Source organism: Medicago truncatula, chromosome 8 (assembly GCF_003473485.1).
Source record: "Medicago truncatula cultivar Jemalong A17 chromosome 8, MtrunA17r5.0-ANR, whole genome shotgun sequence".
Taxonomy (NCBI): domain Eukaryota; kingdom Viridiplantae; phylum Streptophyta; class Magnoliopsida; order Fabales; family Fabaceae; genus Medicago; species Medicago truncatula.
Window position 1 is genome coordinate 13550991 of NC_053049.1, and position 24357 is coordinate 13575347.

General features: G+C 33.2%; 4 protein-coding genes and 2 non-coding genes across 8 annotated transcripts; 4 read left to right on the forward strand and 2 right to left on the reverse strand.

The window, feature by feature from the left end:
• Nucleotides 1–1784: 1784 nt before the first annotated feature.
• On the reverse strand, nt 1785–4407 carry LOC11415778 (cytochrome P450 704C1). The gene is made up of 5 exons (XM_003627628.4): nt 3825–4407; nt 3263–3547; nt 2729–3070; nt 2230–2430; nt 1785–2134 (listed from the first exon to the last, which is right to left on the reverse strand). Exons 1-5 carry the CDS (start codon nt 4344–4346, stop codon nt 1952–1954), a joined length of 1533 nt encoding a protein of 510 aa, XP_003627676.1. The 5' UTR covers nt 4347–4407; the 3' UTR covers nt 1785–1951.
• Nucleotides 4408–6546: 2139 nt separating this feature from the next.
• On the forward strand, nt 6547–6620 carry TRNAV-AAC (transfer RNA valine (anticodon AAC)). Its single transcript has one exon. It is a non-coding gene; the product is annotated as a tRNA-Val (tRNA).
• A 141-nt stretch (nt 6621–6761) lies between these two features.
• Nucleotides 6762–8582, reverse strand: LOC11412408 (2-methylene-furan-3-one reductase). Its single transcript, XM_003627630.4, has 3 exons — nt 8277–8582; nt 7301–7787; nt 6762–7213 (listed from the first exon to the last, which is right to left on the reverse strand). Exons 1-3 carry the CDS (start codon nt 8454–8456, stop codon nt 6861–6863), a joined length of 1020 nt encoding a protein of 339 aa, XP_003627678.1. The 5' UTR covers nt 8457–8582; the 3' UTR covers nt 6762–6860.
• A 4158-nt stretch (nt 8583–12740) lies between these two features.
• On the forward strand, nt 12741–18239 carry LOC11446214 (serine/threonine-protein kinase Aurora-3). 3 transcript variants are annotated; one of them, XM_039829616.1, is made up of 7 exons: nt 12741–12759; nt 14634–14756; nt 15680–15922; nt 16687–16782; nt 17058–17272; nt 17377–17449; nt 17536–18239. In XM_039829616.1, exons 2-7 carry the CDS (start codon nt 14646–14648, stop codon nt 17632–17634), a joined length of 837 nt encoding a protein of 278 aa, XP_039685550.1. In that variant the 5' UTR covers nt 12741–12759; nt 14634–14645; the 3' UTR covers nt 17635–18239. The 3 variants fall into 3 exon arrangements, with proteins under 3 accessions (XP_039685550.1, XP_003627679.2, XP_024627659.1); XM_003627631.4 differs by lacking the exon at nt 12741–12759 and adding an exon at nt 14459–14561; XM_024771891.1 differs by lacking the exon at nt 12741–12759 and having other exon boundaries at nt 14479–14756.
• Nucleotides 18240–19400: 1161 nt separating this feature from the next.
• Nucleotides 19401–23490, forward strand: LOC11444585 (NADH dehydrogenase [ubiquinone] 1 alpha subcomplex subunit 8-B). Its single transcript, XM_024771638.2, has 3 exons — nt 19401–19550; nt 19712–19918; nt 22990–23490. The coding sequence occupies exons 2-3, from the start codon at nt 19731–19733 to the stop codon at nt 23120–23122; spliced, it is 321 nt and encodes a 106-aa protein (XP_024627406.1). The 5' UTR covers nt 19401–19550; nt 19712–19730; the 3' UTR covers nt 23123–23490.
• Nucleotides 23491–24280: 790 nt separating this feature from the next.
• TRNAV-AAC (transfer RNA valine (anticodon AAC)) lies at nt 24281–24354 on the forward strand. Its single transcript has one exon. It is a non-coding gene; the product is annotated as a tRNA-Val (tRNA).
• Nucleotides 24355–24357: the final 3 nt, after the last annotated feature.

Here is a 24357-nt window from a genome sequence, read left to right on the forward strand (position 1 = left end):
CGCTAAGTCCACATCTCGTCGAAATCCTCAAATTATAGGATCTAAGAGTAGACATTATACTACTTGAGGAAAATACGAGCATCATGCTGTTCTTACATGCACCATTATCTAAAGTTTTAAGTTGTTCTTACATGCATCTTGCTGTTCCATCACCCATGTGGGTTAAGGTAGACATGTTTGAATTCAAGCTATATTTGGAAAATAACAATGTGGTTGGAGTTCATTTGATTCTCAAAGAAATAATCCATTAGATTGAAAGATGTTGTAATTAGAGAATGGCATTTGAGAAAGATTGAAAGAGATTGATGTCCTATGCTATGAATGTTGTTATCAACATCCAACTACCAGTCAATGAGTCAATCCCGTGCAAATCTTTGGTCTAACCCTTAACAAAAACGTCATTCCTTTTTTCTTACGAGAAAAAAATAAACATTATGGATATAATTATTAATGACTTTGCATCTAGAAATGCTTCTAGAAAATGTTATCTATAAGCATTCGAATATTAAATAAAAAAATCAATGTTTTTTGTATGCATTTTAATGTTTTTGTTAGATAATTTCTTAATGTAGTGAAAACTATCCTCTTCAAACAAATTATTTTCACACTTTGAAAATTTAATTTTTTTTATATACTCATTATTTAGGCCCAAATTATAGGTTCCCTCTAGGCTACTAAATTCTCAGAAACGGCAAGTGGTTTAGGTGCTAAAATGCTGCTAAGTGGTGCTTGCTGAAGCGCTCAACTTTCATTAATATACTACTAAACGCTGTTTACATCAGAAAATTTCTTTATTTTTAATATTCATTCCTTCTATTTATAATACTTGATCTTCTTTGCTACTAATTAGAAGTTCTCAATTCTCTAAAATCAAAATAGGGTAAAACATGTGTTACTGTAAAGCTGCCATCATGTACACATTCAATTTTTCTAAGCTTATGCCATAATTAATAGTTCAATACCATCCAGTGATAGGTTGAACCCTTTTTACTGCCCATAGTTAATAGTTATATTCCTGTATACATGCACATAAATGCTTGTAATTTACCTGCTCTTATTTTACCTTACATAAATTAGTGGTGCAACAAATGTAAAATAAAAAATTTAGGGAATATGCAGATGGCCAATAATCCGCCATATAAACACGCCATTGCGGCTTATGGCGTCGCAATGATGGCTATCCCTTCTCAAATTGGCTATGGCAGTTGTCAAAAATTCCACCATGTCAAAAAAGAAGAGAGAGAATGCTCAATCATTTCTTGATTATAGACTGTGATGATATTGATTCTACGTCTGTTGGTATAGAAGCATAGGCGAATAGGTTCTCAATCTTTGAGCCCACAATGGCAAAAGAAGCATATTTTGGCTGTATGGATAATTTATTCTATGATGTTGAAGGCATATTTACATTACACATGTTTCTTGGTACATTTGAAGGTTGTTTTCTAGTTTACTATTAAAAAATCGATAGCTATAGTTTGATTTGGATAATTTACCTTGCTTTCTGTTTCAATTTTTTTAAAGAAGTTAATAGTTTGCACAACTTTGTATTTGCAAGTACAAAACTAAAGTTGGTTCAAGTAGAACTTAGTTTAGGGGCCTTATGAAAGATCTCAAGTTTGAACGGAGACTCACTGGAGTTTACTTCACACGTATAATATGGTTTGCACAAGAAGTTATAGAAAACTATTCATCGTTTTTTAGGAATTATTCGTCGTTGAATAAATGAGAATTTGTAAAGATTTAGATAAACATAGCACTGACAGTTTGATAATGCCAGTTAGTGTCAAGATAACCATAGGAATAAATATTTAAAGCATATAAATCATTATCCTTTAGATTGAAAGACCTATAACATCTCACATCTTTAAGGAACAACAAAATCTAAATTACTATAAATCCTTTACATAGTTATTTTATTTGCTTCAGATGTCACCTCACTAATGAGTCATCATGACCTTGGAATTGCAGTGAGAGGGAGGCCCTTGTCCAAGTGAAGGGTAAACATGACCTTATAAGTCACATTTTGTGTTCCATTTGCCAATTTAAATTTGAAGAAATTAAGAACACACATTGCAACTATTTTCATTTGTCTGTATGCAAAGTCCTTCCCTAAGCACATTCGTGGTCCAGCCTGCATTGAAACATGGAAACTTACACACTATAATATGTCATAAAAAAAGTCTTATCAAGCAATAAAATTTGAAGGAAAACAAATTTACAAATTACATGGAATGCTACGAATTTGAATGGCGATTCGGGTTGGAAAATTCCGTCTGTAATCCATCTTTCAGGACGAAATTCATCGGCGTCTTCCCCCCAAATGGAAGACATTCGACCCATAGCATAGGCCAAGTAATACACTCCATCGCCCTTTTCCAGTTTGTGTCCATCGGGAAGAACATCCGGCGCATCAGCAGTTCTTCCATCCTTGAAAAATAGTATCATAACAAGACACAAAAATATCATCAAAATCTAACATGTAATGTTGTTTATAGGTGCATTTTAACATGGAAATATTTAGATTACAGTCACATGAAAGGAAAGCATTAGAATACAATTTCCTTGAAAACAAAATATATAAGCATCACTTTTTAGGTGACACTCCCTAATAAGGGACTCATATAACAGTGCACATTCCTTAATATAAGGAACATGTGATCATAATAACACCTTAATATAAAAATAATTCAAGATGGTTTTGAAGAAATTGGTAGAAGGTACATACAACAGGGAGTACAGGGTACAATCTCAATGTCTCTGTGAGTGTTGCATGAAGATAATGCATTTTATCGAGTATTAAGTCTGTTAAATTGGCAACAAACTCATCTATGCTGTTGAGTTCACTTTCATGGCTACAAGTAACATCTCTTATTTCTTGCACAATCTTGTCCTCTACAAGAGGGTTCTTGCATAGCATATAGAAGAACCATGAAAGAGTATTTGCAGTAGTGTCTTTGCCAGCTATCATAAAGTTGAGAATTATATCCCTCAAATACTTATCAGTTATAGTTGTTTGGCCATTCTTGCTTTCCATCAAAAACCTTGATAGTATGTCTTCTTTAACATTCTGAAAAAACAAATAAACCATTCTTATTCCTACTTGAAGTTATCGAATAATGTCAAATACGACCACCTTTGACGTCAATAATTTGCAATATTAAAAAGATGCGACTGCAATCGCAATTTAAAATTTCGGTTATCATCATGGTAAATACTACCTTTTGTACTAAGTTACAGTATAAGGGATGAATCAACTCACAGAATCTTGCTGAAGTTCCAATTGTGACTTTTTGGTATTTATAACTCCATTGACAAAATCATCAATCAATTTAACATTGTGTTTAAGCTTAGCCTCACCACCAATGTTAAGAAATCTCTTAAGACTCCAAATTGGATCAACATAGCGCCAATAAATTAAAGCATTTGATTCATCAAATGCTTTCATGAATTCAGTTCCCTCTTTGCTTGATCCTTCTAAGCAATTCAATTCTGTTCCAAATCCAACTTTGAATATAGAGTCCAATGCACATCTCATTTGTAAGTCCTAAGAATAATAGAAAATTGTATATACATCATGCTTTGTAGTGTAAGATTATATGTTTTTGGACATCGTTATTGAATAAAAAACATAAGTCCTACGTTGAATAAAGATAAGGTATAAAATGAGTTTATAAAAAGTGATATTCCTTGTCAAGCCGGTTTTGTAAGAATGTGTACGGCTCAATGTAAAAACCTAATAATCTCTTGCAGATATTAGAAGCCTTGACTAAAAGCTTCCTCAACATAAACTTGAATATTTTTAGGAAAATAAAACTACTCACTTGCATATCAAAAACCAAACCCTCATGAGAAAATTCTGATATAACTCTAACCAACTTGGAAGCATTCTTTCTGAACACAGAACAACTAAAATCTCTAAGAACTCTTGTAGAAAATTCATAGCTAGCAATTTTTCTCTGCTGCTTCCACTTGTCACCATCAACAGCAAAAATCCCCTCACCAAGAAGATCAGTAATAATATCTTTATTATACTTACCTTTAGAATACTTATCAAAATTGGTTTTCAATATATGTTCAATATTTCTCACATCTATTGTGTACAACTCACTTTGATTTGGTGCAAGAAGCCTCATAGTTGGATGAGTTTTTGCTAATTGAGCATGGTAATCATGGAGTTTCTTGAAGTTGAAAAGTTGGTTGAACACTGTGCCTTTCACAGGTGCATATTTTGGGTCCCCTATGGATTTTCCTTTGAAGATTGTCATCATGATGAAACATATGGCTAGGAAAATTGCTAGAAAAAAGAAGGCTATGGAAGTCAACAAGGTGTACAAAATATCCATTTTTTCTTGTGTTTTTTTCTTTAGAGACTATGAATTTTGATCATAGAAAAGGTAGCTTATTGTATGTATATTCTATAACTAATCCAAGGGAAGTTCTATCAGACAAAATGACCTCTATTAAATATTGTTGAAGTAATTTTTCAGCAAGCAATGATATGTAATATATACTTAATAATTAAATATATGATGTAATTGGAAGGAATTTGGATTCTCCATGATCAGGACCTCACGCATTTACGCAATCATGACACAGGTGACCTTTAGATCAAGATTGAATATTCCAAATTTAAACATAGATACTTATATATTCTTTAACTTTAAACTGTAATAAAACGTAGACCAATCAATCTCGATCCAACGACCATCGATAAAACTCCTCTTTCTCTAAAATTGGTAGGTGTTTTTTAAAAAAATATGAAGAGCTTAGATAGTTAAATGTAAATATTTTAATGGATGTTATAGTTTAATTTCTCCTTATTATTTTAGTCCTATTTTTGATTTGATATGGAAGGGATAAGACAAATTGAGCATATGCAGAGGGAACATTCCAAAGCTCAAAATGGTGTACATTAAAGCATCTCTATGTTATTTATAAAACGGCCACATAATGATAAAACTTGTAATTCTCTATAATATTCTATTGATAATAATATAAATAAATCGGATGTGGTAGTGTGTATATTATTAGTAGGCTTATTAGATCGTTTGGTCCCTTATTTAATTTCATGTTTTCATTTTGGTCCCACAATTAATAAAAGTGGCGTTTTAGTCCTTCACATTTTCCTCCGTTTGCCAAATAAATCCCGACTGTTAACTTTAACTCCAAATGTCTATAATAGACCAATCTTCAGAGTGGTCCATCGTAGACCCTATTACTTTTGTTAATTTTAACCATTCGATCTATTTATCATAAAAGGGACCGTTAGATCTTCATAAAATAATGCTAAAGATGTGAAATACCTAAAATATCCCTAATGCTAAATTAAAAGTCCTAATTTCTTTTCTCCTCTTCTTTCCCAGCGAGCATCTTCATCCCTTTCCTGTTATGTGCCTTCATCAACACAACATCACAACCCACAACAACAACAGTTTATCTCTTCTCCTTCACCAAATAACAAAAATCCAGAAATTAAGAAACTTAACAAAAAAACCATTCAATTCATTTAATCACAGATTCAATCTAATCCAAATGTCTCTTTGGCACTTCTCATCTTCCCAATTTCAATCCACCCTTCTCAAACCTACATAACCGCCTGCGAACCACCTTCCACTCACCACCACCGCCTTTGAGCTCATGTCCTTCTTCAACGTCCCCACCATCGCCTGCGAACCACCTTCCTATTGCGTTTAGATGGATGAGTTCGTCTGAATTGTTAGCGGAAGCGTGTGTAATCAGAAATCGTCGGTTTTGTGAAGTTGGAGTGGTGAATTCACCAGATCTGTCACTGTCGCAGTAGCTGAAAGAGGAAGAGGAATTGGTCACAAAACGCGTTTAGATACTCATCAATACACGTTTTCAATGTCCAGATCTAGACTGATAAACTATGTGTGATTGTTTATGCAATATATTTAAACTGAAAATAAAAGGAATGGGCATGAATTTTTTTTTTAACTATGGACGAATCTGTAAAAGAAATTGTGAAGCTTTGTCTTTACTTATGTTTTTAGGGAATCAGACTTTGTGAATTTGGTTAGGTTTGTTAGATTTTGTTGAATAATGATTATGAATTTTGTTTTAAAAAAATTACTTTTTTTTTGGGTTTGTGTTGATGAAGCTATGAAGATGGTGATGAAGAGAATAAGGGAAGAAGATGAAGAAAGTTTAAATTTTTTTTTTTGGTGGTAGTGTACAATTAGATGTAGTTGACATGCATAATCCAATGGTTCTCTTTTAAAAAAAACATCAAACGGTTGATATTAAAATAATTAATAGGATCTATGATGGACCACTTTTAAAGTTGGTCCACTATATAGATCATTTGGGTTAAACTTGATGGTCGGGATTTATTTGGCAAACAGAGGAAAATGTGAGGGACTAAAACGCCATTTTTATTAATTATGGGACCAAAATGAAAACATGAAATTAAATAAGGGACCAAACGATCTAATAAGCCTTATTAGTATTACTGAACTTCTATTTAGGCCTAATCTCATTTATACAGCGAATAAATATCCAAAGTGTAAAACTTCTAATACAAAGGGTTTCGTGGTGTAGTTGGTTATCACGTCAGTCTAACACACTGAAGGTCCCCAGTTCGAGCCTGGGCGAAGCCATTTCCTTTCTTTTTTAATTTCACATTTTTCCTATGTCTATAAAGACAACAGAAATTTTTACACAATAGACAAATACTCAAATTACATGCATTTTGTAACTAGCTTTAATAACACAAATTACATTATTTTCACACATTAACGTAAATCACATGGCTTATAAATTTCAGACAATTTATGACAACATATATTCCTCATGACCAACAATAAAATTTTAACATCTAGCCATTTTTGATATAGTAACTACTTGAGACAAAGATTTTTTGCTGCCAAACCATTGAGTTGTAATGTATTGGTATCAATCTCAGATAAAATAGTGGTAGAGTGATGATGAGGAATAGTGACAACAACTTTACCCCAAGCTCTTCCAGTTTCAATATAACCAAATGCATCAATCACATTCTCAAAATCATATTCACCTTTTGGATCAATCACAGCTTTTAACTCTCCTCTTTCCAAATATGGTCTCAGCTTTTCCAATATTTCACCACAAACTGTCAAACTTGAATAAACTGCTCTTTCATGTGATGCTGGCCATGTTATGTCAACTATTGCTCCATCTTTCTTTGCTACCACAAATGATTTCTTGCAATCACCTGAAAATATTTCATATAAGATCATCGCCACTTTTCGCATGTATTATAAAAAGTAATTTATAATGGATTTGAGGAGAAAAACTTTACCAACTGTATCATAAAGGAAATCAAATTTCTCCTCAATATCTTCATACTTAGTCTTAGTATAGTCAACAACTTTATCAGCACCAAACTGCTTCACAAATTTCAATTTAGGAGTGCTACATGAAGACACAACATAGGAAGCTCCAAACATAAGTTTCGCCAATTGAAGGACCAAAGTGCCAACACCACCTGCTCCACCAACCACAAACATTGTCTCACCCTTCTTAAAATCTCCTGTTTTGAATCCTTCTATTGCTGTCTGTACTGCCAAAGGCAAACTTGCAGCTTCCTCAAATGAAAGACATTTTGGTTTTCTTGCAACTAACTTCTCTTCCACAACAATGAATTGTGCCAATGTTCCAAGCTGCTTTGGTTTTTCCATACTGTTGAAATCTTGTATGTTTCCATACACTTCATCACCTATGTCAAATTTTTTGACATTAACTCCTTTTCCGATAACCACACCAGCCATATCGCATCCAGGAACCGCCTGCATATAAAAATCAATGTATGATTAAAACATGCATATGAAAGTAACCAATGTAGCACCGGCATGTCTGATTACGTGTCTGTGACAGTGCTTCATAGAAAGTTACTAGAGAAACACAAGAGAATACTTTTCTGAAAAAGGTTACTTATGCAACAAGCAACTTGCTAGGAATCTTGGAATGAAGAACTCCTACCTCATTCTTGTAGTATACAAATATTTATTGATTACTTACTCTGGCAAGATATATACATTAATATGTAAATGTGCATCAAAGATATAATTTGTGTCCATAACTTCACATATCCATTAACTGTCACATGATGATTGACAGTAACCATTATACACTAGTTCCATGGTCCTTTGGAAAAATGTTTATCCATTATATCTTTCGGAACATATAAAACGGATAACTAAATTTGTGTGACGTAATATCATTTGTGCTGTGAATAATAATTTCTTATGAGTAAATTTAGAGTTTCAGACACTCACGGGAAACTCAGACGGAAAAATAGGACGCATACGCCTCTTTGAATCAATAGGATTCAAAGCAGCAGCATGAACTTGGACAAGTAGTTGGTTTTCCAGAGGGGATGGAATAGGAAAGTCCCCTAGCTTAAGGACTTCCTTAGGACCATACTCCTCATAGAACCAAGCTTTCTGCATTTTCATGTTTAAACTTTAAAAAAATTCTCTGAAATGTGTTTCGTTTATGGAATTAGTCTTGGCAGCAACCATAATATTTATAGTAATTTGATGAGGGGCAATGGAATCATAATATCCTAACATTATCACTGCATGTGTGAGGATAGGACATTTAAATCCAATTCCATAAGTGATTTGACCTCTTGTTTTCTTAGTCACTCCATACTTATAATCTTTAAACTGTCCTCTATTGCCTTATCCTCTTGCCTCTACAATAGATGCTACCCTACCAAAATTTAGTGTAGAAGAAAATACAAAAAAAAAAAAAAAGTGTAGATATTTGAGTGAAGAGCTTAATCAAATACTTATTCAATAACAACTTATTATTGCAGTGTTTATGTCGTAACTTGTAAGCGCTTAAATTAACAAGTTATTTGTGTTTCCATATGCATGTTGAAAATCTGTTTACACAAGTGTTCATGTTGTGAAATAAAATTAAATAAGCTCTAAATAAATTACTTCAAATGTCTTGTGCAATGGTATTGTGTGTATCTACCTCTCAGATGTAAACAATGTCATAAAATCATTAGGATCTTTTTTTTGATTGGCGGCCAATAGGATCTAGTTTCACCAACAGGACAATAAAGAAAATATCATTTTACAATAGCATGAAGAACTTTCATTATTGCCATCTTTCTAGAAAGAAAATATTAAATCTCTACAGAAGCATATGAAATATTACATTTCCATGTCTAATGAGTCATGTCTTATTGATCTCAGTGTGTTAGACCAAGTAGAAATTTGTTACAGGTTGTAGTAAGTTTGTTAGGAAAAGTTACAAGTTAGTTAAAATTAGTTAGCTAGTTAGGATCACTATATAAAGTGTTTCGTTTCGTATGCTCAATGTAATCAACTTTTCGCGATCTATTAATTCCAAATATATAAACAATCTATCTCAATTTTCTCCTTGTTGGATTCTACCATGCTTCTTAACATAGTGCTTACTAGAAAATCCCATTCTAAACTTGGTATCTGTAAAATTTCAAATGGAGTTATCCAAAGCTGTAACTGATTATGTGATATAAGTTTTTATATTAACAATGTTGTTGGTGCAAAGTATCCACGGCCGGCTTTGCTGATGAGAAGCAATATAATTTTTTATGTTAAAAATGTTGTGGATGCTAAGTATCCACAGCCGGCTTTGCTGATGACTAATCTCTAGAAGAGAATCTGACTCGCTATGTTTAGAGGAGTCACCCTTTCAACCACATTTTTTCGTCTACTAAACACAAATAAGAGGCCTTACTTAAGGGTCTGAGTCCAGCACCACTCGGACCAACATAATGTTGACAACGGATGCATGAATTTTCTGCCATCTTGTTGCTACGTCTGTGTTCCATCATCCAAGTTGGCTAAGGTAGATATGTTGGAACGGATATACATTAATTCTTGTTATCCACACTGAAAACCAAGCTATCAGAAAAAACATTGTGGTTGGAATTCATTTTCCGTAGAAAATTTCGCAAAGGATAACCCATTTGATTGAAATATGTCGTTTAGAGAATGGCAATTGAGAAAGACTGAAAGAGATGTGGTGTAACTGTAACATGCTAAATTGATAATATTATCTTATCCATAGCCAACTACCAGTCAATGCAATTGCAATGCCAAGCATTTAGTCTAACAACCTTAACATTTCCTCTCATGCAGTCCACAAAATAATATTTAAATACAACTTGTATGTTATAAACCCTAATCTTGTACAGATAATAGAAAGGGACTGCACATACTCTACAGTCGAATACCTAAGTGCAGTTGGCCGAACTTCATTATCAAACATTGTGTGTTTCTGTGATTGCATTTTCGTTTCTTTATTCTTTTGAACCAATATATTGCTGAAAAATGCGGTTGAAATTGCCATTGTGATGATGTCGTAGAGACCCCAAAATCCTTTGTATTGCCGTAACAATTGCAGTTGCAGACCACCATTTAGAATACTATCTCGTGCTTACGGATTTGAGATACAGCCTGCAAATGGACGGTAGGATTTGGACCCCTCAAATTAGTCGGTCCTTGAGCTGGATATCAAGTTTTAGTATACTATCTCGTTCTTAAGGATAACTAATGCATGAATTATTGCTATTGCTGTTTCCATCACCCATGTGGGCTAAGATGGACATGTTGTTGTTTGAATTGAAATGTGCGGTTCTAGAGAATGGCATTTGAAAAAGATATGCTCAGAGATTTAGTACTGTCCTATGAATGTTATTATCAACATCCAACTACCAGTCAATGCAGTGCAAACCATTTGATCTAACCTTAACAAATATTGTCATGCTATCCTAAAGCAAATAAAAATGAAACAAAAACTTCATATTTTGGCCTTCCTTTATTTATTACATTTATAAATTTATAAAATGAGTGAAAGAAAGTTACCATAAAACATTACATGCCTGACTCAGGTTTAAACGATTGTGATGATGATGATGATGATTAGAATTTTTTGCAATTATAACTTCGAGTGAAAATATAACCAAGGTACTAATTAATAATAGTGGAAAAAACGTGCTAATGTGATTAAAACAAAGTGATCTTCCATTAGGAGATGTAGATAATCGATTAGGTAAATAAGATAATCGAATAGATAACTAACTGAGGCTTAGTAACTGTTTATTGATGTTGGGGAATGAGTAACTAGAATTAATTTCTAATGATAACTTAGTAATTGCGAAGGCAATTATTAGGGCTTCTTGATGTTGATGATGACGACGATGATGTTAATCAATTCTATTGATCTTAGTCACAAATATGGATTAAATTACATTAAATAGTGATGTTGGTTTAGGACCTTGGAGTGTGCTCCTCTCAATGTCTCAATTTGATTCCCCCTGATATGATATGTTTGGGGTTTTGTAGTGATAGAATCGAAGTGCAAGGCTGAGGAACCCTTAGCATGTTTTGGGCCACTGCATGCCATGCTTTGGTCGGCGAGGAATAAAGAAGTGCATAAGAAAATTTTCAAAATGGATCCTTTCATTCCTTTGAAAGTAATTTGGAAATACACTGGTAAGTACTGTCATGGCTTCGAAGGTGATGGAGTTAGCCCTAATAGTAAGAGTTTGGTGCAAGTGATCTCAGTGTTTACTTGAGATGGATCAGTAAGTGATTCAACAATGCTACCATGAAGCAAATTGGTGCGTGGACGCTCTAGCAAATTTAGGTAGCAATATGTCGATTAATTTCATGGTTTATGAGTCATGTCTGATTTCCTGTTAAGTTTCACAAAGTAAGAGATAATTTAACCAAATACACACAAACATACGCGGACTATTTCAATCACCTATGGCCTAAGGGTACGTAACATAAATGATATATCTGTAACAAGCATTAGAGTAACAAATTCCAAAACCAGTAACAATAGACCTATGGCAACAATAAACAGAATGTCAAACCAATCTATGGCCACTAAAATTTCTTCCTTTGAAACATATTGAGAAATTCGTTCTCTTTTAACATTTTAGTAACATCACCAATAGGTTTATCTGTTCCAATTGGTCTAAAACTTGCAATCTAAAGTTCAAGGGAGTTAATTAATCCAAAGCCATAACTGATTATGTGATCCAAGATATAGGAAACAATGTATTATCCCTTACTTAAGGATATCTAATGCATTAATTGTATTAATTGCTCTCACATCTTGTTGTTTCCATCATCCATGTGGGTATAAGAAGGTATACATGTTTGAACTCAAAGCAAGTTATAAAAAAACAGATGTGGTGTGGTTATAGAGAATGGAGTTTGAGAAAGATTGAAAGAGATGTAGCACTGTCCTATTAGTGTTATCAGTATTCAACTACCAGTCAATCCGGTGCAAACCATTAGGTGATCTAACCATTCATAAACGTTAAAATTAACTACTACCATAAAATATAGTAACCTGTAAAATAATTTTTAGTTGTCGTTATTCTCATACCCAAAATGTTCTATAAATTATAAAGTCACGTTGAAGGCGTCGATGAGTTTACTTCTCACGAAAATGAGATCTTTTACATAGGAACACATGAAAATCATTATTAGTATCGTCAACTAATGCAGTTGGGTTATTACCTAGATGATCATAAAAATAATCAAAAGTGTCATCATATGCGATACGTTCATGTTCAATAATCATGTTGTGTAATATGATGCATATGTATCTAAAGTACAGACTGTTTGTTGATTTGCTATACAAGGAGAATTGCCACCATTTCGCATAAAATTGGATTAAGATTAATTATTGTGTTTGGGGTTGATTGACAAGTGAAATGTGTAGAAGAAAAAAGTCACAGAGGTAAAGTAATTGTTTAATTAAGTAAACGATCTATAAATATCTAAAATTTCGTTTTTAGTCTATGTAAAAAAATCATCATCATTTCACTCTTTGTAAACATTTTGTGTCAATATTCTTGGTGCTTAAAAATGTTAAAGAAATATATTGAAGAGACTAAAAAGACATTTTTTTAAGGGTTAAAAATAAAATTTTGGATATTTATTGAGATTGTTTGTTTAATTAACAAAGAATAGTTTAAATTAGATTAGATGTGAATGAAAAATTATGAGTAAGTGAATGATTGATCTTTTTTCTTTTTTTTTGTGATGGCCGGGGTTTGAACCCCGGACCTTGCATATTTTATGCATTGTTCATACATGAGGTAAGCTCACGAGGACCATAGAGCTCTTGTTTTTTAAAGGGAATGGAACCGTTGATTTTCTTTAAAAAAAAAATGTTGATTTGTTAATTATAGCCGTAAGTTGGACATATATTTTGATTAAAGAAAATCAAAATATAAAGAATGCGGTCAAATCTATGAATCGCGACCAAGCGTTCTGGTTGTGGAACGGAGGGGTCAAGTAGCGGCGAAAAGAGGACGCTTTATCCATGAGAGAGAGAGAGAGAGAGAGAGAGAGGGAGGGAGGGAGAGAGAGAGTTGTTTCTGGTTTCAGATATGAGGAAGAGGAGAGAGAGAGACAAAGGGGGGAAGAGAATATGGTGGGATTAAGATCTAATGTTATTTTTGTAATTATATTCATATTATCTTTTAACTATTTTTTTATTTTTTTTCTTTGTTATTTTTGACCAATCAAAAAAGGATTAAATATATTTTTTTTGTCTTTATAAATATATCAATTTTTCGTTTTAGTTCTCTAAAATTTTCCTTCAACTTTTAGTCCCTAGAAAATTTTCAACCACTACTTTTGGTCCTTATTTTTAAGTTAATTTTTGTAATCTTTAATGAAATTTTTCAAAAATGTGTAGAAAATTGTAAAAATCTTTCCTAAAAAAATTAGAATTTTTTAACAAAATATAAATTTGTAACCTTAAAAAATATAAAAATTCATATTTAATTCATGTGAAGTGAAAAAATTCAAATTTATTTTGAAAGAGATTCTTAGACCATCCACAATGGTGGGTGTTTCACCTATTAAGCATCGGGCTAAATAGGCACCCCCATTGTGGAGTGATATTTATTGGTGTTTATAAAGAAGGATGTCTATATAAGCACCTTCTCTCTCTTCATTTTATATGTGAATTTCAATTAATATTTTTCAATGAAATAAATGAGTGTTTTGTAAATGTAATAATATTGAGTTATTAGTGGGGCATATTAATAAATTTTGTTGTGGTGCTGGGTTTGAGGAATTAAGTACTTATTAGGTATTAACATTAAAAAATTATAAAATGAATGATGTGTACATGTGGGACCCACTTAAGCGTCCAAATAGGGAAGCTCCATTGTAGATGGTCTTATGATATTATAAATTTTTCTGCAAATTTTTATTAAAAAAATAAATTCTACATATAAATTTATTACTTTAAAGGAGATATCAAAAGTAAAAATGAATTATTCAAAAAAAAAAAAGTAAAAATGAAAATAATTTAGAGATTAAAAGTTGAAGAAATCTTTTAAAGAGAATAAAATGAAAAATTGACAAAAAAAAAATGGCACTAAATGATCGTCCAACTATCATTATTTTTTATTTTTTTTTGAGAAACATTTTTTTGAAATTCAAAAGGACAAAAGCAGAATTGAGTAACCATTTCCCTCTCTATCTCTTTCTCGTGCGATTCTCCTCCGTCACATTCACAAACAGGTTCGCACGACTCCTTCTGCTTCGCAATTCCTCGTCGTCGTTTACGCGGCTTCTAACAGATTCAAATTTCAGATATTCTCATAAATGGATCAAAATCAGAAACGGGAGCACGAATGGTCGATTAACGACTTCGAGATCGGAAAGCCACTCGGTAGAGGCAAATTCGGCAGAGTCTATGTTGCCAGAGAAGTCAAGGTACTCCCTCAATTTCCCCCCTTTTTCACTCTTTGTGTTTTTCATTATGCATGTGCTAAAAGTGTTTATTGTATTGTACAAATTGGTCATGAACTAAGCGTAATAGAGATGAGGATCTTGCGTTGGATGTGTGGTAAAATTTTACATGATGATAGAATTAGAGACTAGAGAGTGTTGGGGTAACACCTATTGTTGAAAAGATGTTTGAAATTTGGTTTAGGTGGCTTAGAGACTAGAGAGTGTTGGGGTAATCTGGAGTTCGGGTGTGAGGTATGTATGGTTTGACCAAAAATTGTTCCGCACAGGAATCAAATTTGGGTTCTCTCGAACGATACGTCCTTTGGTGAAACTCATTAACCACTTGAGCTCAATCACTTTGTTTTGGTTGTTGTACAAATTGGTCATGAAGAAGGTGAAGACATTTTTAATTCAACTCGCAAGTGTAATTAATTTGGCTTTAAATAGCTGCTGTGGTATGGTTATGGTTATGTCGTGATCCTAATAGCATTTTATAAATAGGTAATAAATTTTCAAAGACTAGACCTAATAGCATTTTTCTGGAATAGGATTGTATATTTAGGCAATGTTTGGTTAATAGCTTAAATAAACTATGTATACAATAGCTTATCTTATAAGAGTTTATGTATATAAGCTCTTTCTACCCTCACATGGAGAATGAGGCTAAATTACATATATTTTCTGAATAAGTTGATACTTGGTTCCATAAGTTATATATTTGGGGCTTTAAAATTAAGTAGAAAACAAGTAATGAGTAAAAATCATAAAATATTTCTATTAACCTGTTTGATCACTTATGTAATTATTTGTATCATAAAATAAGTCAAAATAAGCTCTTGTTAACGCCCCTTTATCATTTTCAAATGTTCAGCGGCATCCAATAGATTTTTGATCTTTTTTTTCAGAGTAAATATGTGATTGCATTGAAGGTCATCTTTAAGGAACAACTAGAAAAGTATAACATTCTTCATCAACTGAGGAGGGAAATGGAGATACAGATCAGTCTTAAACATCCAAACATCTTGCGTCTATACGGTTGGTTTCATGATGCCGAGCGTGTTTACTTGATTCTTGAATATGCTCATAATGGTGAACTATACAAGGAGCTTCGCAAAAAAGGTCATTTCTCTGAGAAACAAGCTGCAACGGTAATCCTTTTTTTGTTTGTTGAGTGTATGCCTATTTTGAAGAATTATCACCATGATGCTGTTTTGAACTTTGTTTTAACTAGAATCATGACTCATGACATGAGAATATGAAGGTTGTCTTTCCTGCTTACCTTTTCATAGCTATTGGATGCCTTCCTGCTTTTTATGCCATTCTAACAAACTATTATCATTGCTTTGACCTGGCCTTGTTTTGGAGGACGCCTAACTGTGTCTAAGTTATGGACGAACATTTTCATTGGTTCAAGGCATTTTGTTAGGTCGTTTTGTTTGGTTTTGACTTTAAAGAAAAGTTGCGAGAGAAAAAGAAGCCATGGTTTGTTTTAGAGAAATTTTTTTTTTTTGAGAGGTTGTTTTAAGAGAAAGTTAGTAACATAATTGTTGCTTTATAAACTACACACACACAGAGATAGATAGATATAGAGAGAGAGAGAGAGAGAGAGAGAGAGAGAGAGAGAGAGAGAGAGAGAGAGAGAGAGATAGAGAGAGAGCTTTTGTTAATGCATCTTGCCTATGTAATATCTTGATTTTTAATTTTGATAAGTTTCTCGTAGGCCGTATCTGTGTCCGATCGTATCCATATTATGATATCATTGATATGTCTATGATCATTTTGGCAGTTATGCTAAAAGTAAAATTTCTAAGTAGGGATTACGTTATATTCTATCATTCTATACTTATTGTTTTTTGAAGTAAATCTTTGTAGTATACTGACTGTTTGTTTATTTCAAATTTGAAAATTTTAGTACATTTTAAGCCTCACAAAGGCATTGGCATATTGTCACGAGAAGCATGTTATTCACAGAGATATCAAGCCTGAAAATCTGTTGCTTGACCATGAGGTATTTTTTTTATTCTTTTTCCTATTTTATTTCCCTTTTCTAGTGCTAACAATGCATATATTTTTGTTTGCTCTGTCGATGATGGTAGCACAATCTAAAGAATTCAGTAACCTTCATAATGTTAAGCATAAAACATTTTGCAGTACATTTCAATCCTTTTTTATAATCTTTATTGTAGATATCAATTGGGAGTTCGTTTTAGCCGGTTGATCATACAATTATATTTGAATTTTGAGGGAACTTGTACAACTAATTTGATCATAGCTTGTTTACAGGGTCGTCTTAAGATTGCAGACTTTGGTTGGTCTGTACAATCTGTAAAAAAAAGAAAGACAATGTGTGGAACATTGGATTATTTAGCTCCTGAAATGGTAGAAAACAAAGGTCATGATTATGCAGTTGATAACTGGACTCTGGGTATTCTTTGTTATGAGTTCCTCTATGGTGTTCCTCCATTTGAGGCTGAGAGTCAAGAAGATACCTTCAAAAGGTATGGAATGTGAAGGGCATGGCCGCATGAGAGTTGCATGTATATAGTAAACTAAATCGCTTCCAATATATATATGTAATGTAAATGCATTTGAATTTGTGCAGGATAAGAGATGTTGATCTGAACTTCCCTCCTACCCCTCATGTTTCTAAGAATGCCAAAAATCTGATAAGTCGGGTATGATTGTTCTACATTATATCTATCTACATTTACATATCCATGATTAGGCTGTTTTTCTTACTGCTATACGTAAATTTGTGCAGCTACTGGTAAAAGATTCTTCAAAAAGGCTCCCACTTCAGAAGATAATGGAGCATCCTTGGATAAAAGAGAATGCAAACCATACGGGTGTCTGCGAGTAGAACCAACCCTTGTTACGACGACTTTTTACATGTGGTGTCCAATTCATATGATAGCCAGACTCTTGATTTTGGTTTACAGCAAAACATGTCACGTTAATTCACAATCTCACTACTATAAATACTTTTAGAATGTATGTAAATCAAGGTAAGATTTGCCCCTCTATTATTCCAATTTCAAATGGTCACTATGTTTGCTCATTTTGAACCACAAATGAGAAGTATAGATCCAAATTATTTCAGCACCTGTGACTTCTTTTCTAATGTGGAAACCAAACTTGATCGAATCATATCAGACCAGACTTTGCTCAAACCAAATCTTTCCAAACTTTAGATCCGTGCCAGACCAAAAGTCATGAATATGATTTGGTTTGGTTGTTAGGATTTAGGTATTGGCCTGGTAAATGTGGTTTTTTAGATTCCGCACCTCATGTGTGTTTGGTTGCTCAAGAGTTTGATTGACTTAGCATTAGAGTTACGTTAGTTTGTGGATGGGGAATGTCCCAAAACTCTTTTAACTTTATGTTTGTATTTTTATTTTTCTAAATGACAGATGTTAATTAGTTGTTGAATTAATATTTATTGATTTGTCCGAGTTTGAATTTGGATATCCGACTCCTTATCTCTTAACTCAAACTAGTTTTGTTTCTATCTTTTCTGTGTTTTTCTTGAATAAATTTGTTTTTTACCGTAAAAAGATTCAATGTTTCAATTGAAAAATATTTTTTTAGAATGTGGATTTTAAACCCACTTGGGTTAGCCCAGTGGCATTGGTTTGGGACTTGGGAGTGCGCTCCTCCTCAAGGTTTCAGGTTCGATTCTCTCTGGTGCCAATTTGGATGGATTAATTTAGCTTATTCAAAAAAAAATGTGGATTTTAAAATAAGATGTCATTAAGGTTCAAAATCAAAGAATCTTGATATGATTAGGGGAATCTCAAACTATTTTTTTACAAGGGGTAGATCAAAATTCGTTCAAATGGCGAGGGGGGAAACATTATTTAACCCTTGATAAAATAGGATGACCAATAGGGATATAAGTCTCTTTTTTAAAATGTAGATTCAAGGTTTAAATAATACTTCCTCAAAGTATATGAGGTTTTGATCATTTAACTCAAATTAAAAAGTGTAATTAATATTGCATGTGAACGAGAAATTATAAGTCATTTTGCAAAATTATTCACTATTGGTATGAGAAAGATAAATTAAAAAGAAAAAAGGTAATAAATAGTTGACAGTATAATATAAAAAGTAGTATTTTTTTTTTGGTAACAATAAAAAGTAGTATTTAATGTTTTATTGATATTGTAAAGTGATTTATAATTTTTGGACAAATATTTTAAGTTTTAAGTTCGGTCTTGTAGATGAAAAAATACATTGTTGAAAGAAGAGATCACACTACAACTACATTTCTCACATTTCTTGTTAGACTACTTGTAAACAAAGTTGGTGATACTTCACACTAATAATGGGTTTGTTTATACATTTTTTTTGTGAAAATTGTTTTTTTCAAAAAATAATAATTTCTAGAAGTTTTCATCTATTTATTATATTATATGAAAAAAAAGGTGCACAAACACAAAATTATTATCATAATCATTTTAATTTTTTTTTTACTAGTTTCTTTTAAAGATTACTATCAATAATTTTTAATAACCACCGAATAACTTTTTTTTTAAGAACCACCAAATAACTTTATTTATTTTAAAAAAAAAAAATCTTTTGTCAAAATCAATTTGTTCTATAATCACTTTTTTTTTATCATTAAGCAAAAAAAGAAAAAAAAAAAATTCTACATACTAGTCCTTGTTCTTAACTTTCCTCCAAAATCAAATAACCTCAGCTGCATACACTACCCTAATCTTCACCATCTCTCTTCCTTCCTACACTAATCAAACACACACTGCAATTCAATTCAAGTTAATCCATTCCCCCTTATCAATTTCATTTTCATTTTCCATAACCCATTTTCCCAAATTTTCAATTTCCCCCTTTCCCCTTTCATTCCATTTTTCCTCATTTTCTCGAGAAAATCAAACAGAAAATTACATAACAATTTTCTTGTTGTTTTGTTTTTTCAGGTGAAGGAGTGAATCGAATATGTCGAGTGCTGTAGATGCTGCTGGAAACCCGATCCCAACATCAGCGGTGTTGATGGCATCTTCGAAGCACATTGGGCTAAGATGTCATTCGGAGAATCTGGAGTTTCTGAAATGTAAGAAGAAAGATCAGAATCCTGAAAAGTGCCTTGATAAGGGACGTGATGTTACTCGCTGTGTCCTTGGACTGTGAGTTTCGCATAATCTTTTTATTTATTTTTTAATAAAAATGTTATTTTTGTTTAATTTTGTTTTGTTTGATGATTTCTTTTATGTGATCAATGATTCATGGATTTGAATGTGTTTGTTTGGTTGAATAAAATGGAGGTGACTAGAGTAGGGATGAGGTTCTGAAAACTAGTTTTATTGGGTCCGTTTGGATTTGCTTATTTTTTAGCTTATGCAAAACAAATTATGCAAATAAATAAGCTTTTATGTATTATTCATAAGTTTGTCATGTCAAGGTAGGTAGTTTATGAAAAAACAGCTTATGAAAATACAATTTTTGTTTGTGAGAACTTATGAGTCAGTTAACATAAAAGCTTATTTATTTGCATATGCTATTTTTCATAAGCTTAAAAATAAGTCAATCCAAACGGGCCCTTAATTTATGTTATGTCTTTGAATTTTGGGTTGGCTTGTAAGGTGACGAATATCTCTTACTAATAAACACATTTTCAACCATATTTCATCCAATGGGATTCTCAAAACACACCCTCTCGCCCAGGATTGATTGGATATCTAGAGCATAACCTGAGTGGCTCAATAGTGGGTGGTCCAATAGATCTTGGATAGACTTTGAGTATGAGAAGATAGAAGATAGAATTGTATTACTAAGATACTTAAGCACCATTTCTGTATTCTGCTGCTGTTCTGTATTTTTTTTAATATTTTTGACTATTTATTGAAATGGCCGTTTGTGTGTGGAACCTTAGCTGAGGTAGACATTCAATGAGCATGGTATTCTTTGGAAAATGTTAAATATGCAGAACCTATTTATTTTACCCTTGAATCTAGCTGAATGATGTCAAAGTTCTGGCAATTTTCCCCCTTGCATGGCATTGATCTTGTTATTTAGTACTCCCTCTGTTCCTTTTTAATTGTCATTTTGACTTTTTACACAAACCAAGACACTAAATGTATTTCACTACTTTTGATGCAATAACTTATGTTTTGCCTATAATATCCTTAATTATTTAATATCATATTTCCTATATTTCTCTCTCTGCAATAAATTACTAAGGACATTATAGGAAAAACAACATTTAATGTTACATTGAACTTTGAAAGTGACAGTTAATTAGAAACAAAAAAATTCTGTAAAAGTGACAGTTATAAAGGAACGGAGCGAGTAGATACTAAGACCTTGGTTAGTGATTGCACAATACTCTACGTTCGACGACACCTTAAAGGCTAAGCACTTATTGAAATTTAGAGTGCCTGCGTTCTCACAGGATTGGGGGCTGTGTGCGGTACCTCTAGATTGGTACCCTAGTGATGTACGCCAGGCCTTCCGGACGACCAAGCCCATAAATTAGGGTTCTCACAGGACGAGATCAAGCAGGCCGACCTGGGTACAAAAATGAGTTACCTGGGCCAAGGATGATCTGACCAGCCATTTCCGTACCCTATCCGTCCATACCTCACCCGATCATTGCCAGCTAAGAATAGAATATTCTCTCGGACCCGCACCTATCTTGAATTTGGGCCTGGCAATGATTGGAAGGACTAGAAACTCACGAAACACTGCATTAGGCGGACTTAGCTTTTAGGGAAAGGATCGAACTCACTACATACACAACACTCTCCCCAAAACCGTAGGTAACCATCTCTGATCAGGACCCTAGGACTGGGTTCTAGACCAGAACAGGGGTGCTTGGAAAATTTAATCTTTATTTTAGTTTATGTTCAATTTGCAATTGTTGCTGGTAAAATTTCTTCCAGTTTCTTTGAGTGCTAATGACATCTTACACAGATTGATTTTGGCATGCTTCTAATATATTAGAGTGCTGAAGGTTAAGAGTTTTATTCTTAACCTTGGTTTTGTAATGCTTGTACTTGCTTGTTCTTTTCCAGTGCGTCTTGTGCTGGGAAGAATGAGATATATTAATAACAAAAAAGCATTCTTAATGAGACAGTGACACCCAATGAAAATCCACTATTTTGCCACATCACCCCACTTTTGTAAGGGTATTTTGAAATTGGTGGTATGACATGGAAAAAATGGAAAAATGGTGGTCTCTCATTGAATGTTGGTATAAAATTGCTTTAAACTGACCGTGTATGCTCATTAAACTGTAAATTGTTTGTCATTATCACTGCTAGATGCACTGCCTTATACAAATAGTTTAATTTCAACATAATTCTGCTTAGAAGCTAAGGGAAGCCCTTCTATATTCAATTCAACAGAAAGGTATAGTATGATGGCACGACTAGTGGCTTATTTCCGTCCGTCTAATCGGCTTGGCCTATCAACCCTAAAAATCTCATCAAGCTCTCGCTCTTTTAGGCTCAACAGTTCAATATTTGCTAATGTTTGAAAGAATTAGAATACCCCTGTAAATAAAAAGCAGCATACAGAGCTGAGTTTTCTTAAAGTCTCTTCCCGGCGTGTCCGAGACTTCTATATGAAAACTCTCTTAAAGCTAAACGATCGGGCAGTCAATTAGGCTTGTAGTTTTGACTCTGGCTTTACTATATGATATATATCCCCACTTCCCTGCTTTTCGTTGGTGTTTTTTATTCTGGCATTATTGACTTTTTATCTGCCTTGCCTAGACCCATTCAAGTAGACTAGTAGATTTAAGGTTTTTCTCTTTTTTATTATAGCACGCACAAGCCCTACCTAATGGTTTTTGAACTGACCGAAAGTCCTTCTTAAGGAGTGGCCTTAACGGATCTATACCTCTAGCCTCTTCCCTTTGTTAGAGATGCTGCTTCAGTCTATTACTCAATGGCCTATGGCTTCTAGAGTAGAGAGTATTCCTAGAGCCTTTCCAGATAAAGTCCTTGTATTCTATCCAGGTTTAAGCTATACATACAGTTTTTTATGATGATATTGATAGTTGTTTTCTAATATACATGATTTTTTTCATTGATTTATTTGATTTGTTATGGACTTCTGGTTGAGTTTACAGTCAGATGACTGCCAAGTGTTAATTAGTTTCTATCATTATATGAAGCATTCTCTGTTAAACTTAGACAACTGATTTTCTCCTTGTGAATTTCTAGATAATAGTAATTAAATGCTTGTTGTGCAGTCTCAAGGATCTACACCAAAAGTGCACAAAGGAGATGGACGATTACGTTGGTTGCATGTACTACCATACAAATGAATTTGACTTGTGCCGCAAAGAGCAGGAAGCATTTGAGAAAAAATGTTCTTTGGAATGAAATCAGCACACTGCTCTTGTTCAAAATAATATCACAGGCAATTTGGAGTTGAGCAAATGCGCCTGTTTCACAAATTCATTTGATCTTTTGTCTGTTTGTATGAATCTTAGCCATCGACTATGTTGGTCATCTATATGCTTCTGGAGAAATGCTTCATGCAGGACAAAACAATCCTCTTCAAACATAATAACTGAGTAGAGATTTTGAAGTTGGAACATGCTTGCAATTTAATTGTGTTCAAAATGCACATTTTTATTGTGCTGTTAGATAAATTGGTGTCATCCCAAACTATAGCTATGATGACCTTGTTGGTTTTTGCTAACTGATTTAAACACAAGAAACACTCCATATTGATTTTTTCTATTGCATCTTTGAGAACCATAATCAAACTTGAGCAAAGAAGACTCTAGCTTCACCAAGATTAGGAAATATTATTGCAGAAATTCAAATTTACAGAGATTAACACTAGCAGTACTAGGTCCTCCACTGTTGGTTACTTTGGCCATTTTAGCGACAAGGGAAGCCGATTCAGGGATTTAAACCCTGGTGTTGCCATTTGAGTGTGTCTTGTGGTGTTTATATGTCATTTCGACTAAGATGACAAGAACAACTAGTAGTAGCTAGCTAGTAAAATTTATTTTTAGCTCCTTCTTATAAGTCAGGAAGCGTCCAAGTTAAATATGATACAAACAAAAACAATGATGAGAATGAACAAATAAACATTCAAAACGACGTGAAGATACAATGATATGAAGCAACGAACGAGGAATCAAAACACGACCATTCGTCAAGGTTTAATTTCAAGTTTTGTAAAAAAACGAGTTTTAAAAAACTTGGGTGCTTATATAGGCTCAGAGTTAAAAATCAATATATATCCTGTTAGTCTAAATCAAAAATTAGCAGTTAGATTTAGAGATCAAGGTGACTTTTAAGTAGCATGTCTAAATAATTTTTGCCCCTTCGAGAACATCCGATAAAATTGGAACGATATAGAGACAAAAGATTGTTAGACTTGTTTACAAGCCAAATTTTAAATAAAAAATGTTTACAAGCCAAATTTAAAATTGTACCCTGTATTTATACATAACGTCCCTGAATTAATCTTTTAATTTTAAATTAGTGGTAAAATAATAAAATGGTATAAACTATATCACAAATGGTTTCGTGGTGTAGTTGGTTATCACGTCAGTCTAACACACTGAAGGTCCCCAGTTCGAGCCTGGGCGAAGCCATTT

Coding starts and splice junctions, on each gene's coding strand:
- LOC11446214 (XM_039829616.1), top strand. CDS start 14,646: ATGGATCAAAATCAGAAACGGGAGCACGAATGGTCGATTAACGACTTC. Junction 15,923..16,686: donor CTGAGAAACAAGCTGCAACG/GTAATCCTTTTT, acceptor TGAAAATTTTAG/TACATTTTAAGCCTCACAAA. Junction 16,783..17,057: donor ATCTGTTGCTTGACCATGAG/GTATTTTTTTTA, acceptor GCTTGTTTACAG/GGTCGTCTTAAGATTGCAGA.
- LOC11444585 (XM_024771638.2), top strand. CDS start 19,731: ATGTCGAGTGCTGTAGATGCTGCTGGAAACCCGATCCCAACATCAGCG. Junction 19,919..22,989: donor ACTCGCTGTGTCCTTGGACT/GTGAGTTTCGCA, acceptor CTTGTTGTGCAG/TCTCAAGGATCTACACCAAA.
- LOC11412408 (XM_003627630.4), bottom strand. CDS start 8,456: ATGAAAATGCAGAAAGCTTGGTTCTATGAGGAGTATGGTCCTAAGGAA. Junction 7,788..8,276: donor TTTTTCCGTCTGAGTTTCCC/GTGAGTGTCTGA, acceptor TTTTATATGCAG/GCGGTTCCTGGATGCGATAT. Junction 7,214..7,300: donor TTTCCTTTATGATACAGTTG/GTAAAGTTTTTC, acceptor AAATATTTTCAG/GTGATTGCAAGAAATCATTT.
- LOC11415778 (XM_003627628.4), bottom strand. CDS start 4,346: ATGGATATTTTGTACACCTTGTTGACTTCCATAGCCTTCTTTTTTCTA. Junction 3,548..3,824: donor GTTTGGTTTTTGATATGCAA/GTGAGTAGTTTT, acceptor TATTATTCTTAG/GACTTACAAATGAGATGTGC. Junction 2,135..2,229: donor TCAAATTCGTAGCATTCCAT/GTAATTTGTAAA, acceptor GTTTCAATGCAG/GCTGGACCACGAATGTGCTT.